The sequence below is a fragment of the Rhipicephalus microplus genome, chromosome 8 (assembly GCF_043290135.1).
Source record: "Rhipicephalus microplus isolate Deutch F79 chromosome 8, USDA_Rmic, whole genome shotgun sequence".
Lineage (NCBI taxonomy): Eukaryota > Metazoa > Arthropoda > Arachnida > Ixodida > Ixodidae > Rhipicephalus > Rhipicephalus microplus.
In genome coordinates this window covers 36,189,097-36,207,383 of record NC_134707.1, presented here as the reverse complement: position 1 = coordinate 36,207,383, position 18,287 = coordinate 36,189,097, and the positions used below count along the sequence as shown (strand labels likewise).

Here is an 18,287-nt window from a genome sequence, read left to right as displayed (position 1 = left end):
ATCCCCTGATGAAGGGAGGACCCCTCCCGAAACTGTTGGGAATAATTATATCTATCCTTGTTGACAACGCTCCCGTTGTGCCACATCCCATATCTTCACGAAGACTAACTGGCTCATTGAAATAATACTCCCACCTCATATATATATATATCATATTAAGCATGTGAGTTAGCTACAAAGGCGTGACTCGTCTAAATCATAGTTCTCGCCAAGCATTTTATGCGGCCTCCACGTGAAAGAAAACCGCGCTTCCACAAGCACTGTCCAAGTTTTATTCACATTGAAAATCAGTATAGATATGCTGATCGGTACAATCGAAGCCAATAATCTTCTTCCAAAATGACCCGTAACTGAGACATGGGAAAAGCTTTCTTGGCCATGTGAAGAGTAAATACCACTTTTAAGAACCTCAGGTGGTCAGAATTTCCGAAGCCCACCACTACGGCGCGTCTCTCATAATCATATGGTGATTTTGGGACGTTAAGCTGGATATATCAATCAATCAATATAGTTTATTGCTGCGCACGACTACGTGAACATAAAGAAGGGACAAACCCCAGCGCTGCGGTTTGTACCTTATTCTCTCGTGTCCGCGTAGTCATGCACTACGTTAAGATCTGTTCAAGTACTGTCAACAACTGGCCCATGCCTTCATTCTTTTCTCTGCAAGCTTTGCATAACGCTGTTTCCCAAGGTACGTGGGTTCTGCCGTACTTTTTAAGTAACTTTACCCGGTGAAGTTAAGATTTGTATGTTAATTTGTGGCTTTTACAACAGAGGATAAACAATTGCAGTGTCTGATGATATGCCAACATTAGAGGATTGCCGTTGAGCTGTGGTACCGATGTGACTGGTTCCCGAACTGAGTCGTCCTCTATAGCCCGGTTCTCTTAGCCAGCAACTCGCGAACCATGGTCGCTGCTTTGTGTGGTTCATGACTCACCTTAAAATCGTCCATCATGTCTCGAGATTATGTCTACGTATTATCCTCACTAAAACAAACTAGGCGAATGCCTTCAATAAAAGCTCTCGGATGTGCTTTCAATGGACCTGGTGGGCGACCACGCTGGTTAAAAGATCGCCACACGTTCTCGTCCGCACCTTCGACTCATCGCGACATGAACGATGTCAGTTTTCACTCTTTCACACTCTATCTGGCCATGGTGGATTTAGAGTGAAGCCTTGGGAGTGTGGCATGGGTCGTCTTCTGCAACTCGCTTTAGTGAGTTATCCTCTTTACCTCTTTTCTTAGAAAGCACCGCTCGAGCTGAAAGTCAATGCTATATCATGGCTGTCATCATTACACATTGTCACCTAGTACCAATTGCCTAATAGAATAATTCTATTTAAAGACTGTTTACTTTTGACACACTTGTACTGACTGATCGGCATTTCAACAATCAGGTGGCGGCAAGTTTCATTTTTTGTGCGTTGATTAAAAGAACAGCAATGCATTTTTTTGGCTCTTGCCCTCCCAGCCTAGACAAAAGAACCTGTACGATCGCAATTTTCTACTGATATATATATATATATATATATATATATATATATAAAATAAGGGAAAGAAGTGTATACCTAAGGGCTCGTTTTCCGTGTTTTTAACACAATATTAATGAGATATAACAGACAGTAATGCCAAGGAATGTACAGGGGAAGTTATTAACATTAATGGAATGTAAATAAGAAGAAAGAAAAGTGGATGAAAAAATTTCCAACTGTAAGCACCTGCTTACAGTTGGAAATTTTTTCATCCACTTTTCTTTCTTCTTATTTACATTCCATTAATGTTAATAACTTCCCCTGTACATTCCTTGGCATTACTGTCTGTTATATCTTATATATATGTATATATATATATATATATATATATATATATATATATATATATATATATATATATATATATCACACAATAATGCCAAGGAATGTATAGGAGAAGTCATTAGAGCAAATGTAATGTAAATAAGAAGAAAGAAAATTGGGTGAAAAAATAACCAGGAATCGTCGAACCTAAGAGCTTCAAATAACGCGTTTTATTCTCTAACCACTGAGCTATCACAGCAACCTCCCCCAACCCACTTTTTGTGTTTATGTGAATTTAAACGTGGAAGTGTCAGTCAGCGCTATCTGTAGCCAAGCGGCGAGTGTGGAACACCATTTTATAAGCCTTTGTGGTGTCACGTAGCACGTGAACTTATTACGAGCGGGCAGCTGACCAATAGTCCCTCGTATACAATCTAATGACACTAAGTCTGCCCATACGAGACCCTCGTTACTGAACAAGGGAAAGTGGTGTATACCTAAGGGCTTGTTTTGCTGTGTTATGACACAATAATAATGAGATCTACCAGGCAATAATGCCAAGGAATGTATAGGGAAATTATTAGAAGAAATGTAATGTAAATAAGAAGAAAGAAAAGTGGGTGAAAAGTAACCAGCCGTGAGCAGGAATCGAACCTACGACCTTCGAATAACGCGTTCGATTCACATAACGCGTTCGAGAGCATCGAACGCGTTATTCAAAGGTTATTTGTTAACACTTAACAGCCTTTTTAACCTTGTCTTTCTGACACCATTTGTCCTTATTGAGTTGTCTCACTCGATAATTACAAAACACGATCCCTGTCCTACGAAAAAGAGAACGTCTAAGTTCTACAAAAATTTTGGCGAACGAAAGATTTATTTAGCGCAAGGGCTAACTGAATGCAAGCCTGCAATCACAGCGCGTCTTCTTCTTTTCTCTTCTCTAGCTCCGTGTCCACTGCCCTCGTTACTGTACAATATTTAGAGGATGTCCATTTTGACAAGAGTCAACGTCCATAGATTGCCCATAGCAGTTCTGCAGTTAACATTGATATATATCAAATGACACCTATTTTAGGTGCAGCGATGCACATATGCATACTATTTGGGGTTTTACATCCCAGAACCACATTACGAATGAGAAATGCCGTAGTGGAAGGCTCCGAAAGTTTTAACCAAGTGGTGTTCTTCAATGTGCACCGACATTGCACAGTACACGTACCTCTACCATTACACCTCCATCGAAATGCGACTGCTGCTGCCGGCATTGAATCCGTGACTTTTGGGTCAGCAGTTGTGCACCCTAACCACTCATCCACTGAGACGGACAGATGCGCATGCGATGCTATAAAATAATGATGCTACAAAATAATGAGACTGTGAACTCGATTTCTTTGTCTTTAGTCAAATTTATTGCATCAAATTCAGCAAAGTTCTTGGAGGATTTGTCAGAGTGATGACATTGGGCGGTCAATTAGTCTGATCACTGGTAGGCTGAAAATATATGACTGTGTATAAACACCACTGTTGACACAGCTAACGTAAAACTGATGCTCAACGAGCAGTGTTTGTAACGCTCCAGCCACCTTCGAAAGATGGACTCCCTGCTGAGAGGATTCAAATGTTCCACCTGTTTGTGCTACTTGGACGACGTCATCGTCTTTTCAACAGCATTTGAAACTCATATAGAGCGCCGCTCAGCCATCTTACGCATCTTCCGTAGCGCTGGCCTGCAGCTCAACTCGTCCAAATGTCACTTTAGACGCCGACAAATCACAGTTCTTGTCCATTTAGTAGACGCCAACGGTGTACAGCCAAACCCGGCAGAAACCAGCGCTGTCAAAAACTTTTCTGTAACACGAACTGCGAAGGATGTACGCAGCTTTATTGGAGTACGTTTCTACTTCCGACGCTTTGTGAAAAATTTTGCGCACATAGCGAGGCCGCTTACGCTGCTCCTCAAAAAGACGTCCCGTTTTCATGGGGAGTCGAAGAGGCTTCTGCGTTTTCGACTCTCGTGGCTCTTCTCACTACTCCTCCGATACTGGCACACTTCAACCTTGCTGCCCCAACGGAAATCTGTACAGATGCAAGTGGAAATGGCGTTGGTGCAGTGCTGGCTCAAAAACAACGTGGGCATGATTGCGTTATTGCATATGCCAGCTGCCTGCTTTCCACTCCTGAACATAACTGATCGATCACACAGCGCGATTGATTGGCTCTTGTATGGGCGGTGGCGTAATTTTGACCTTATCTATACGAACGCCCATTTTCGGCAGTTACCGACCAACATGTGCTCGGCTGGCTCAACTCTCTGAAAGATCCATCAGGCCGCCTTGGTCGCTTCGCTTTGCGCCTGCAAGAGTTTTTATATTCGGTGGTCTACAAATCTGGCCGCCCACACCATGATGGCGATTGCCTTTCCCGGTACCCTGTCGACAATCCTGAGGGCACTGACGAGCCCACGGAGCACTCTGTCTTGCCAGTGTCCAGCTTTCTAAACATGGGGGGAAGAACAGAAGCGCCATCCAGTGCTGCTTCACATCATCAGCCGTACGGAATCCTCCTCAAATGATGCTTTCGTCTTCTACTTTGTCATTCAAAAGGGTATGCCATACCAACGCAATTTCCGACCTGATGGGCCTGACCTTCCTATTGTTTTGCCTAAGCGTTTGTGGCGCTATCTTTTCACCGAACTTCACAACGCACCCACGGCTGGACACCTTGGCATATCCCGCATGTACGAGCGCGTCCGGCGCCGTTTCTTCTGGCCAGGTCTTGCTCGCGCAGTACGCCGATACGTCGCCACGTGTGACGTGTGCCAACGTCGTAAAACACCGTCGCTGCTACCCACTGGCCATCTTCAATTAAGCGACATACCCGCGGAACCTTTTTACCGTGTTGGGTGAGACCTGCTTGGTCCTTTTTCCACATCAACATTTGGAAACAAATGGATAGCTGTGAAACAGCGCTGCAGCCTTTCTGACCAAAAGAGCACCGTGGTGCGCAGAAAAGAGTGGGCCACACCCACCTCTGTAACTACGGGCTCTTCGTGCGATTAGGACGGCCGGAGAAAAACCCGCCGCGCGCCCACAATCTCGGAGGCCACGGTGCCCCCCCCCCCCCCCCCGAGATGCCCGCCAACAGTGGTAAGTGGTAGATATGAATAGCTTCCCGTCGCAACGTTGGAGATAGCTCTCGGTGCCTCACTAGTTAATGCCTCGTATTCACAACGCGGAGGTCCCACGTTTGATTCCACGCGCCGGAGTGTTTTTTCAGGGATGTTTTTCTTTCTTTCGTTTTCATATATGTAGATCCGTATACATATAAGGTACATGACATCGACATCGACACTGGCGGTGAAATCCTGCCGAGAGTGTCCATATAATTGCTATCGTAATAATAAATAAGTAAATGGTTTTAAAAATAAATTTCAAACAGAGTGCTATCTATTGCCACATCTCTTGAGTACTTAGTAATTGTATCCATTATTCCCAAAGGCTTTAAGTTTCACTCATTGTTAAAAAATCAGCTTACGTTCACAACTCGTTATCCAAAAATCCTTAGTGTGCACCACTAACTATCTTTTGAGCAAGACCACACAGACTGCGAGCTTGCGTTCTGCATAATTTTGTAACACCCATGTAAAACTACTACTGAACAACGTAAGGTTTTGGGGCTGTGTTCGGCGTTGTAAGTGGCGTACGTAAAACTCTTACGCTTAGACAACAAGACAGAACTTTCTTTGAGCACATGGCGGTGAACAATCAACTCTTAAAGCAATTAGCTGCTCTTTCTAAACATTTTTATATACCCTGCATGATCAATATATACTCCTGCCTAGAAGACGCGCTTGCATTCAACACGAAAAAAGGTAATCTGGTTAATTCACTCGGGAACAGCATAGAAGTTAATAATTCAATCTGGTAACCTTGATCTGGTGGGTTGAAAATACGGCCATGATGGCAGCACTGTGACATGAGCGTAACGCAGACACACTAGGGTGCTTGAAATATAAGGCGCCATGGACAGCCGTTGGTTCAAAACATGCGCTCGTTTTGCCTTTCACCATGTGATCTTACCATAATTAAAATAACTTAATCATACAAGATAGCTTTCCTAAAAACGGGGCTTTTGTAAACTTTTCTTTAGAATCGGAGACAACGAAACATTAGGTGAGCAATAGTATGCCGTTAGCACGTACTCAACATTGGGTAATTTTATCTCTACATTCATAGTCCTTATCTTCAGACCTGCAAGTAGCGGTGACGAGCAGTACACCCAGCACCATCAGGACAGTTAGGCGAGCCATATTTTGAATGGGACTCAGCGATTCAAAGATTTTTATGTCTTCCGTGGTTTTTATGTACAGTCACGCATTGTCGAAGAACCTGGTAGGTAGAATGCCTTGTTAGTCGCGTTTCTGGCGTTCATACCGAGCCGAAAGCAACGCGTGCTGATGAATGAACACACATAAGTGTCACTGCAGCTCATGCGTCCTGTCGACAAGACGAACTATTGTTTTGGCACGACGTAGAAAGCAGCAGTGTCATTTCAATATTCCTTTAAATATTTAGTACATGCGAAACGCTGGATGTATGCCGTTGTTTTCACGAACACAAGAGGCATGAAAATAGGTTTGCTGGGACTTTCCTGTTTAAACTGACAACACTGAGGTATGAAAAAAAAATGAAATCGCATGAACGCTGCCAATAGCTCTTTTTGCCTACTCGGCCTAAAACAAAAGAAAACGAAAAATTCAAATACGCTTATTCTGTCGACCAGACGAGGTGAGTCAGAGGATTTTTCACACATCGGTCGGTTGCAACCTCTCAGAACACCTCCCCGCGTAACACAATGCACATGTGTGCACTGTGTTGTAGATGAAATGCGCTTATCACGAACGAAAGCTAAGATTAACGTCTCAAAGGCAAGATATGATTATCAGAGATGCCGGTGTAGAAAAAACTCGGGAAATATTGACCATATGGTATTTTTTTAACGGGCACCGACGTTACACAGTGCATAGGCTTCTACCATTTTGGGTACATCGAAATGTCACCACCAAGGTCGGGATCGGAACCCACCGCATCCAGTTCCCGTAACCGCAACGCCATCCTGGGCGGACCATAGTTCTATCTCCGTTCTCGGAGAGGCAAATAATAAAACTTTATTTGTATGTCTGTTTTAACCCCTCCCCTTCCCCTCTGTCTGTGAACCCCCGAACTGTCGCACGCCAAGAGTATACGGCCGAGCATGCTAATTTCCAGGATGACGACGCAAGCCCCAATCACCGCAGCAAGATGCAACGCTAGGTCCTTAGACCACAGTTGGACGTCTCAGTCCTCCCATTTAGAGATGGCTGACTCCGTAATGTTTAAGACCACCAGGACAACTTCATTCGCTAAATTTCTAACTTATGCTTGTGCTCATGGCGTAAACATCTGTACTAATGAAGTGAGCATTTATTCATCGAAGCTATAAGATATGGGATAAAAAAACTAAAGGCAAAAAGAACTTTATAAGCTGTTTTCTCCTATTAAAAAGTTACATTGTTTTTAGCTTCATACGTAGTAAATTCAAGGACCTCGCCTACCCGTTATTCTTCTATTTTTTTGTGGGATAGCGCCAACGAAACGAAAAAGACTTCATCATCATCATTTACGATAATAATTGTGGATTGTAGGGCTTAATTTAGAGTATTATCAGCAGTTCTGTTTCGTATAGCATTATTCCACGCCGATGATCAACATCATAACCTGTATGCGCTCTCTTTACCCTCTTCTTGCTCTAGGCCATCTTCTGCTTTACTCGCAAAACACGTGTACAGATTTGTCTCACATAATCTGCAAAACACATGATGAGTAGGAGAACCCGTTCAGAGAATAAAAGACAGAAAGAAAAACACACGAAAATAAACAAAAAAAAAGAAAATTTCAGAACTTGTGGGCTGTTTAGTGCTTAACCTGGGAGCGTACGTGACAGCACATTCGGGCACAGTGCGCAGAGGCTTCAACCAAGCAGCAAAAAAAAAATAAAAATAAAAAGTACGTGCACGAAACACTGACCATTTCAGACTACACTAGAATGGATATTGCAAGTGCAATGGCCAAGTGCCAACGGCGCGGTAATTCCTTCTTTTGCAAATTTGCGATATAGCCACCACACATCAATAAGGTGCCACATGAACCTGCGCAACTGCACAACTTGTGTTGGGCTGACAGCTTGAAACAACGTGCTCGTTGCGCAAGTATAGCACATTTTATCACCTCGTGCAATTATTCAATTTAAGAGCGCAATAATACTGCCACATTCTTTTTCTCAAGTTTTGTGATCGTCCTCTTACACTGTACGTAACTTTCAGCGCAAATCGCGCCTGCAGTGTTCGACAAGATTCGGGACTGTTGTAGACCATTTCGTTTGGATTACGCCCACTCCGTGAACATCATCAATCTGGGAACTACGTTCCCGTTAGAGATAACACTGGAACATTTGATGGCACGTGTACAAATGCCGACGCGCTTCACCGCTTGTCAGTTGATCGACACTGTCAGTGATCGACTGTGTTCGCCGGTATCGGTGCCAGTGTATATCGCTGTATGCTTACTTTTCCTTTGTCGCCAACATGTTCAGCCCGTATAAACAGTCTCATCTTCGATCTATATAGTCTGCTCCCTTCGCCCACGTCACGACCCTGTGGCCATACGTATACCTTACGGATAATAATGTTCGCATTACATGATGTCGCAGTAGCAGGTTTCGAAGGAGTGTCACGCAACTGCGTGTCACTGTAGCACATGCCTTCTTACCGTGCAAGCTAAAGGTCTATAGATGCGATTCCCACCAGAACCAAAGTATTTATTCTATAGATCTCCAATTTTCAGTGTAGGACAACATTGATTTTCCCCTTACAACCAGCGAAGCCGGCACTGACACTGCGTTTGCGCGATCTCCTAAATGCTATCGCAGTGACAAAGTTCTACACGAGGCAGGATTCATAGCCTCGTACCCACGATCCCAATGCTAGCATCATAACCACTCGGTTGTCGAGGCACGCGAGTAGAGCACAACATCTTCTTGTGTCTTGTATTACACCAAAAGTCTAGAAGAAGTAATCGTTGGGAGAATGAGAGATGCGACGGCGAGGTGAAAGGAAAAAGAATAGGGTGAAAGAGCAAAGTATAGTGTAGAAAAAAATGAAGTAATAGGCAATCAAAGAATAACAGGGAAACATATCCAATGAAAGAGTTATAAAAACAGCGCAAGCCTGAGGTAGACAGAAAAAAGTAGCAGAAAGGAAGTAATGAAAAAAGAGATCAAAATATATAGAACAGGAAACAACCACAGTGATGCACACTTAATTATAAACATGAAGACTAACAAGGAAAGCTGCCTCGCAACGTTTTTACTGGCTTGAAAACACCAGTGCGAAACTCGGTAAATTTTCCGGGCAATATTGATAGAAAGTTTATTTCTTGGTTGCTTTTTTTTATTATTTCAACGCGAATTCTTCTGGATGTACGTGGTATTATATGTCCTGTTTTAAAGGGACTCGCATCATAGCCGAAATTGTGGCTGTTTCGTAACATAGGTTTCAATATAACAGAGAACGAATGCGACAAAAACTTTTGGCCAATTCTGGAAATAGATTATGCATAAACAAGCTATCACTGTTACTATAGCATTGTTATACCCTTAACCAGGCAGTTGAAGCCGCTTACCTTTGATTTGTGCTGTAAATTTCAGTCCATTTTCGTCGATCACTTGCTGTGGGCATTCGCCATGATTAAAAGAAGACACGAAACGTGCCCACGAGCTTTTCATTCTCGAAATTGCAGAGATTAGAACGCCTGTAACCGCCCTCCTTTTCCTGCAACATGACTGTCCTGAATCTAAACGTCGTCCTCGGACTGGGGATTCTCTACGGCGTCGTCTGGTTCCTCGTCATCCAGCTGTCACAGCTCGCGTTCCCCTTCTGCGACCACCCGAAGAAGTGCTTCGACTACGCGGAGGAGCTTGCCGCCAGCGTGGATGCCAGGATCAATCCCTGCGACAACATGTACGAGCACGTGTGCGGCAAGTGGGACAGGCTCCACCCGTACCCGAGTCAGGGTGCCGGGGGCCAGTTCCGGGTGCTACAGTATCGGGTGCTCTGGTTCCTCTTCAACAAGCTCGAGCAGTCGCCTCCTAAGCACCCCGTAGCAGCGGTCCGCACCAGCGTCTCCGCCTTCCAGACCTGCACGAATGTCTACGAAGAGGGTAGAGACGACGTCAAGGTGAGCTGGTCTTTTAAAGCTTGAATGTCTGATTTACGAAATGGCCTAATAAAATAAAAAGAAACTATTTTCGTTTTCCAGCTTTAAATAAAACCTTTAAATAAATCCGAAGATAAATAATTTAAAATCAAACTTTAATGCATACGTTTAGGTACATCGCGAATTCTTCGTGTTCCACAGAAGCGAAGATTTTGAAACAAAAATTTGCCCCGTGTCTGTATGTTATTCTGCAAATGTCGTCGAAAGACGATAGTCTTGCCTCTGGAGAGAGTGAACAAAACGTTTATTTGATGTTCTCCGCAAAAAAACTTGTGAATGGTATCCTGTAGGCACTGCGTTAGAGTGCCTCGAGTGTGCAGCGAAAGTGAACGAGTGCGTCAAGTCACGACACACGTGAGACAAGAGCGCTATCTGGCAGTTTTCTTAGAAAGCGAAGCGTGCGGCTCTGAGACGGGTGGCGATAAGGTGTAGAACGCAAGGTGACAGGAAGGGCCATCACTGTGTCGTCTTAGAAAAACGTTGGAAACACTTGCCTTTCGTGCAAGCGTTGCATGGTCAGCGCAGCGTGATAACCGCTGCGGTCGTTATAGTTACTTGTGTATGCATTTTATAGTAATACACGCACGTACAGAGTATATACGTATTGTTATGGTGCCTCAAATATGCGCAATAATTTCTTTTCATTCGACTATTGCACAAGTATGAACGCTGAACCTCGAGCAACATTAGTGAGCGCTGCAGATGCGGTCGGCCGTTTGGGGTACCGGCTGGTGGTGCTTAGATTTCTCGGTATCGTTAGGGGTGGAGAAATAGACAAATAGACATACGTACCAACATTTTGGCGTCAAAGGTCCCCTCCAAAGGTCTCTGGTGCACAAAAAGGCATACACACAAATTTGTGGAGTGCATTTCGTTCGTCATTTATCTTATTCTGTTCACATGTGGGAAAAATATGTCGGCCAAACCAGTAGGTGTGTGAATTAGCGATTGAGAGAACACAATTACAAGGCGAATAACCTGCCGCCAGAAGGTTTTCTTGCTCTTCACCTTCACGCGTGTGGCTGCCGGCCTTTGTTCCAGAGTACAATCATTGTTGGTCTGCATAAGGATGAGATGGCTCGGTTGATCATAGAAGCCGAACTTATTGATGCTCTTGGAGATGTATGTATTAGCAAGCCTTCAATTGCCTTGCACCCAAGGAACTGGCGTTCTTGCGTACGCAGTGATACGTGATTTTATTTGTGAGGTTTTTTGTTGTCCTATTTATCGTTTTTGTTGTAGGTAGATGGCATTGTCGTCGATGTATCTGAATTACACGTGCTTATCTGCTTGGTCGCCTGACAATTATGGCTTAAAAGCAGCTTGGAGGTCGAAAATAAACATGTTGTTGATAGTAGCGCTCTGTCTTCTCAGTGTCTCCTTTCCTGTGTTCGTTTTTTCGCCTCGCGCTACATAACTTTTTTTCAAAAGCCCTTATTAAGTTAAAAGATGTACCAAGAGTACTTCGCTACAATAATATTGCCATCCAAAAATGCATAACTGGTGCATTACGCCATGAAGTGAGCTAATTTACTTGGAAGCCAACCAAATTTTTCCTGTGCAAGGAGCTTTCATTTCTCCTTAAAGTTTAAGTAACTCAGCAGTTTTTTCCTGTTGCGTAAAAAGAGAGAGCTCGATGCTTGCAGTTTACCTGTACATCTGTACCTTCGCAGATTGTGCTGGACATATTCAGGAAGTTCAACTTCGAGTGGCCCTCGATGAGGCTTCCCGCAGACTTTGACCTGCTGGAGTACCTTCTGGGCATGTCGCTCGAGTACGGTATCCCAACGCCAGCTGTGCTGAGCCTCACGCCAGACTTGAAGACCGACAAGCGGTATGGCTTGGCGCTTGAGATTCACATAGTCACGGATGCCGACGACAACAAAACAGCTGGCACTGAGTACGTGGAGAAGTGTATGATGCACGTGGCGCCATCGGTGACGACGGACTTGGCAAGTGCGTTTGCCGAACGCATTCACAATACCGCGTCCGACATAGTCACGGCCGCGTTCGCCATCTATCCAAGCCAGAGGGTGTCCCTGAACTTCACTTCCATCGAGAAGCTGGCAGACGACGTGGCCGGGCATGGTACGGTAGACGAGTGGCTGAAGGTTATCAACGGTCACATGCTACCCGACCGGTTGGTAAACAAGACAGAGCCCGTCCTGGCGGTCAACGGCAGTGGCTTGCTTCTCAAAGCTATTCTGGACAACGCCAAGCAGTCCAGCTACGTCGACCTGGTGCTGTACACAGGCTGGATGACGTTCTATAGCCTGCGAGCACTGGTGTCTTCCTCGCTCGTCGAGTGTATGGATGGGACCGGCATTCAGGCACGGATACAGTCCGCGACTCAGTGCTTGGAAATCATGTCCCAGGTTCGTACATATCCTGTTGAAGAAACTGTGTTTTATTATCTGTAGGTGCCAACTCCTCAAGGCATTGCCCTATTGATCAGTCAAGTAAACGTTTTGTGGTAAAGCGTCATGACACAAGAAGACGAGTCGGAGCCACATGAGATCCGGCGAGGTATAGTTGAAGGCAATACGTGAGAAAATGCCGTGCTATTGATTAATTTGCAAAAAATGACTACAGAATGAACGTAGACCCCATTTCGTCGGCTAGAAAAAAAGACAATAATGGTCTGTGGACGACTTCGATTGCATGAAACCGTAAGCACGAGGGCTGTAGAAATATGTAGCATTTTGTTTCTCTCTTACTCCAGGACCACGCTGATACTGAAGTAAGAGTTTACGAAGATCGCAACCAGTAATTGCTCAGACCACATTGTGAACGTTTCACACCACCATGCCAGTAATCAATGCATTAACAAGGAAGGCTTAGTCATTACGTTTTTGAATTCCTAGCTCTGAAAACAAATGCACTCACACTATATGTATTCAATTCAAATCATTCCACACCTTTTAGTTTCGGGATTTCTTCAGCAGATGATTAAGACCTGGCACATTCTGGTAAAACGCTCGTACTTCACTTATTGGCTATTCTTTAAATCGCGTTTTTTTGTTTACAAGATAGTCCCGGTGATGAAAGTAACCAGAATACCTCCAGACAGCAAGACGTTCCAAGAGCATGACCTGACTCCTAAGAAGTCTCATTTTGTGAATAAAATAATTATGTTATAATATATCACCTACTCAAGCTATACCACAAGGACATGAAGATAGAAACGCGCGAATTTGATGAACTATGCTACGGGTACCATGACAAAGCAGTTCGCAGCTGTTCCGCGATTGTTGCCCACCAGAAAACAAACAAAAAAATACCGAAACATACACAGTGTTTTTTATAGAGACAGTATGCCTTTTTGCAGCTGTTTTACAAACACAACTTGAAGCATTAGTTATGGATGTATAACGCAGGAAGTTAATCAGCAATATTCATATAAAAGTGTCTTTCTTATATCAAGAACTTCCGTGTGCAAATTCTATCGTATTCCATGGTCGTCTTCGCAAGTGAAATATGTTCTGACGTGGAGAAGCATTCGGGCACTTAAAATTACCCTTAACTAAGTAACGAAAAACTTTTATTTTTTCTAACTGGTCGCTCGAGGATAATTATGCACATGAACGAAAATCGGCACATGCCACTCACCATGTTAGGTAATCGTATGCAAATCAATGGGCACGTGTAATGATCTTCATAGCATTTTTTACTGCTTTAAGTCATGCATTGCGACTAAAGCCAATTTCTTTATGCACTTTAATATAGCGCAAAAGGCATGTGGAGGACGAGATTTGCAGGAGGACAACATTTGGAATGTATTACCAACTAGTTCGGATTTCTGAACTACTGCAGTTCGTTATGCATTTTGAGTACTCACGTGTATGGCACACTTCTAGCGAGCATTTTTGTTTTTTTAGAAAGAAACAATTACTGAATTATTTAGCAAACGAGACAAATACGTATTTGAGTCGGATGCAGGGGTGGAAGCAACTCATGAACTTCACGCTTTGTGGCCCCCATGGCTAAGCTACTGAGAGTGTGCTTATCAATCACATCGACGTCAGTTACGCGCATATATAGCTGTTCGATGCTGTCAAGATAAGTCGATGCTCGTATTTTAGCACATGTATGGCATTACTCGAAACTAAGTGTACTTAATTGTTTGATTGTGTAAACATAATAATCAGTTTCAGTCATATCCTTGTGAATGGGCAGTGGTTAAGCCATAGGAGTTGATATGTAATGTTAGGGAACATTACAAGCACAGTAAGCCTTCCTGCTATGTGAGGTCATTATGAGGTCTTTTTGATAATTAATTTAAGCACCGGCGTACGTCCGTATTGATGAGAACGCTAAACGCATGATTTAGATTTTGGATCTCATCGGGAATTCTTATTTTTCTGTTCATCCCATCTTTCCCTCATCGAAAAAGCTGCCGAATACTGCACCGCATGCGATAGCAAGCTTCGTAACACAATTGTATGAAATTCTGGACTTCGTTTGGTACAAACTAAATATAATCTTTAAAACATTACTCACATTGATTCGGCCATAGTACGCAGATATGTGGCACGCGTGACTGAAGGAAAGGGTTATGCGACTTACACGACAACCAGCGTGTAACGACCATTTTGTTGTATTCGCAATACACAAATGCTCACCCACAAAAATTAAGGTCTGAAATAGAGGCATGACCACGTTAGTGCCCAATGGTACGTGGCTAGAGATAGATACAGAGATAGAAATGGTCAAAAAGCCTGCAGCTGGTTAAGAAGTGCTTCGACTTTAAATGCGGAATTGGTGACAAGGCGAATGCCGTGTTCTCATTTTCTTTTCGTTCGACCGAATTAATGAGCCATTTCTGACAAGCCGTCACCTTCAATATCTTTCGATGAGACAATCTTTAGTTGTAATAAAACAGTGTTATCAGGGCAATCAGTTCTCAGGGTGATCAGTACGGAAGCGCGCGTAACTTTCCAAGTCACAATACGCAGGTTTCCACGTATGCCTTCGTTCGGCTGATGCTGGACAGCCTGGAGCTGCAGCCACAGGTGAACGACACGATGCGCACCTGGACGGCTGTGAAGCAGGCCACGAGGGCAAACTTCCACAAGCTCTCCTGGATGGACCGGTCGACAGCCGAGGGCGCCGTCAAACACGTGGACAGTCTGATCACCGTACTAGCCATGCCGGAACACCTGAAGACTGACGAGGCTCTGGAGAAATACTACTTCTTCTTGGAGCAGAACGTGACGCAGCCGTTCATAGCGTGGCATTACAGCACGTTCCAACGGCGCCTTCAGGAGGAGAAGCGTCTTATGAAGGAAGACCCGGCAGTTCCCGTCCATCGCGAGGACATTCCGTACGGCGCTTCCAGTGTGAACGCGTTTTACGCACCGCTGTTCCACCTCATGGCCATCTTACCTGGCATCATGAACGCACCGTTCGTGCCGAGTACCACTCCGCATTCCGTCGTAACAGGCGCCATCGGAAAAGTGTTGGGGCACGAACTGACGCACGCCTTCGATCCGCTCTTCAGCACCCTGACTAGGACCGGAGACGCGGCGACGTGGTGGTCCACGGAGTCCTTCGGCAAGTTCCGCGAGCGACTGGACTGCGTCAAGAACTTGTTGGGGAATTACACATCGGACGCTGTGTTCAGTAAGAACGCGCTCTCCGAAACGTTCGCCGACACGGCCGGCACGGAGAAAGCTCGGCTCGCGTACAATTCTATGCAAGCGACCAGAGGAATCTTGTCTTACACGCCTGAGCAGTCGTTCTACGTGGCCAGCTGCTTCGTATTCTGCTCGGAAGGCGCGTACAGTTGGAGGAAGAGTGGGATATACCCACCCATGATGCTCCGCTGTAACCTGCCATTGCATAACCAAGAGAGGTTTGCGGAGGCGTTCAGCTGCCCCGTGGGTGCAGCGCTCAATCCAAGAAACAGGTGCACGTTCCACGTGTCCAACGAGAAATAATTGGGCATCGATGGGTTGCGTAGTGTGGACGATAAAGATGATGTTATGTCGTGTGAAGAGCGCTTTATATTTTAACAAATATTACTCGCCAAGCAAGTTGTCCCTAGTGAGACTATAGGCACAGCCTTGCATGAATTTGAGAAGGAAAGAAGTTCGCGAGAAGCTCGCTGTATCTAGATCCCACTTTAAATTTAACGGTTGATTCTATGCATGTCTGCATATGACATGTTGGCGCTTAGCAGTGCTTACAATGTTACCATCGGAATGGTAGCTGGAGTGAATGGTTGAGTCATTGAATGTTGGAATTGCAGAAATCCCAAAGAAAACAAGCCATCGCCCCACCGCAATCGTAAAACTAAAGAAAGAAACCAATTATTCAGGGTTGTGGCCGCTGTATATGCCTTATTCGCCGTCTATTACTCATTGTGTTCAAGATTTGGTAGAGTAAAAGTGCGTAGTTGTATTATACCGTTGAATTGGAATCGCAAATAAATAATATCAATTGGCAGTGGTAGGGCACAATGTGAAGGTCGTGTGACCGTTGGAGCGGTAGGATGGGTACCTAAATATGAGAAGAAATCTGGTATGATGAAAATAAGTTGGCGTAATGAAACATGCTCAGGCGCTAACAAAGTTGGTTCACGCAGGACAGAGTAAGCCTAAATGAAAGATTGCTACTGCCGGCATTTCTACTGCAATACACGTGAGGCTGTTCTCGGCGAGGATGGCGACACAGATGAATCGCAGTTAGTGTAAATGTTTACGCACTTTTTGGAATATAGACACTGTATTGAACAGCTTCGACGGGACCTAGAAATCAAAATAACGTACACAAAGAAATAATGATTGACCATAACACCAAACCACGCTTTAAAGTCACTTAGGAGCAGCTGGGTATCCTCGTTAACTTCCTATTTTAACGCGACAGCGTTAAAGAGCTCGTTTCGCAGAAATTACGAATTCGGCGTCACTAGACGCGAGCGAAAAGTTATCTTTGCGTGACATAAAAATTGAGCATGTTTGTGTGACCGAAAAATTCGAGAAAAGTGCAAAAAAAATAAAAAAAGTCTTGGTCTGAGTGGGGATCACATCCGGGTCGCTTTTGAGGCAAGCAGGCTTTCTACCACACAGCCACGCCTCTACTTGTGAATAGAGTGAAAAAAAAAGAACCTCTACTTGGAAATGCAATGAAAGTAACACTTATGCTTTATCAAACACGCGTTCTGTACGTTTCACAATACAACATTAAATATTGCCATAAGAATGTGTGGTACGAGCGTACGTTGCCATTGAAGTGCCCGAATATGTGATTCGGGCACTTAACTCGTATACTACATTTCGTATACTAAATTATACACACGCTACTACACCATTACTTCCACGTAGTGAGAGGATATATACACAACACAAGCCCAAAGTAAAATACCTAGGCGTATTTATCCACTGCCAAGCTCTGAACTCGACAGATCAGAAGTGGTAAACATGAGGCCGTCCCCAACCTTACTCATTTTAATAGGATAAATCCAGACGTCTATCCAGTTAATACTTGCTAAGTGTGCGGCTGGACTCGCGCATCCCTTACAGGTGAATTCTCTGGGAAAGGTGAACTTTTGACAGAACAAAATTCAGTCTCCCCCACATTAAACTGTGACGTGTTAGACATCTCTGCTGCGCCGCTCCAACGTCCAGGATAAGCTGTGGGCCATCCAGCGAGCCCGCGAGGTGACGAGAAAACAGGGTCTCCGTTCACTCTCGGGGGCGGCCAAGGCCTAGGCCACGATGTTTCCGGAGTTATAATAATAAAGTTGTTATGACCACCACCACTAAAAGTTGGAAGTATGCACTACATCCTAAAATACTACGCTTAATGTCACGATGAGCTGTAAATTCAAGCTTGATGCGCATGTAAATGAGCCATGGATGACGTTTTTAGCAAAAGCAAGCGTGCAGTTCCTTCAGGTCAGCGTGAGGGCAAGTCTGCGTGCCGTGCTTTTGTCATGTGCAAGCCTGAGCGAGCCGTGTACGTGTGTGCAGCGGATATCACACGCTTACAATTGCTCGGCGAACACGTGTAAGGATTTGCCATCACTCATCCACAAATCCAAATAGGGGAGCCGCAATATGCGGCGTCGCCAGACCCTTCAGAGAAATACGCGCCCTTGGAGAGAAGTATGAAACTTTTCTTCGCAGAAGGTTTTCGAAGATCGTGCGTTTCAAAGGCGGCTTTTCT

The 18,287-nt window shown here is 44.5% G+C and overlaps 1 protein-coding gene across 2 annotated transcripts in view; it reads left to right on the top strand.

Annotated features, from left to right (window-relative positions):
- The window catches only part of LOC119165321 (endothelin-converting enzyme homolog), a 73,066-nt gene extending 56,081 nt beyond the window's left edge, over positions 1 to 16,985 (top strand). For both annotated transcript variants that reach the window (XM_075871545.1, XM_075871544.1), the window contains 3 exons: positions 9,642 to 10,079; positions 11,792 to 12,493; positions 15,074 to 16,985. In XM_075871545.1, coding sequence (XP_075727660.1) covers positions 9,681 to 10,079; positions 11,792 to 12,493; positions 15,074 to 16,057 — 2,085 coding nt within the window. In that variant the 5' untranslated portion in view covers positions 9,642 to 9,680 and the 3' untranslated portion in view covers positions 16,058 to 16,985. The remainder of the gene's footprint in view (positions 1 to 9,641; positions 10,080 to 11,791; positions 12,494 to 15,073) is intronic.
- The last annotated feature ends 1,302 nt before the right edge of the window (positions 16,986 to 18,287 follow it).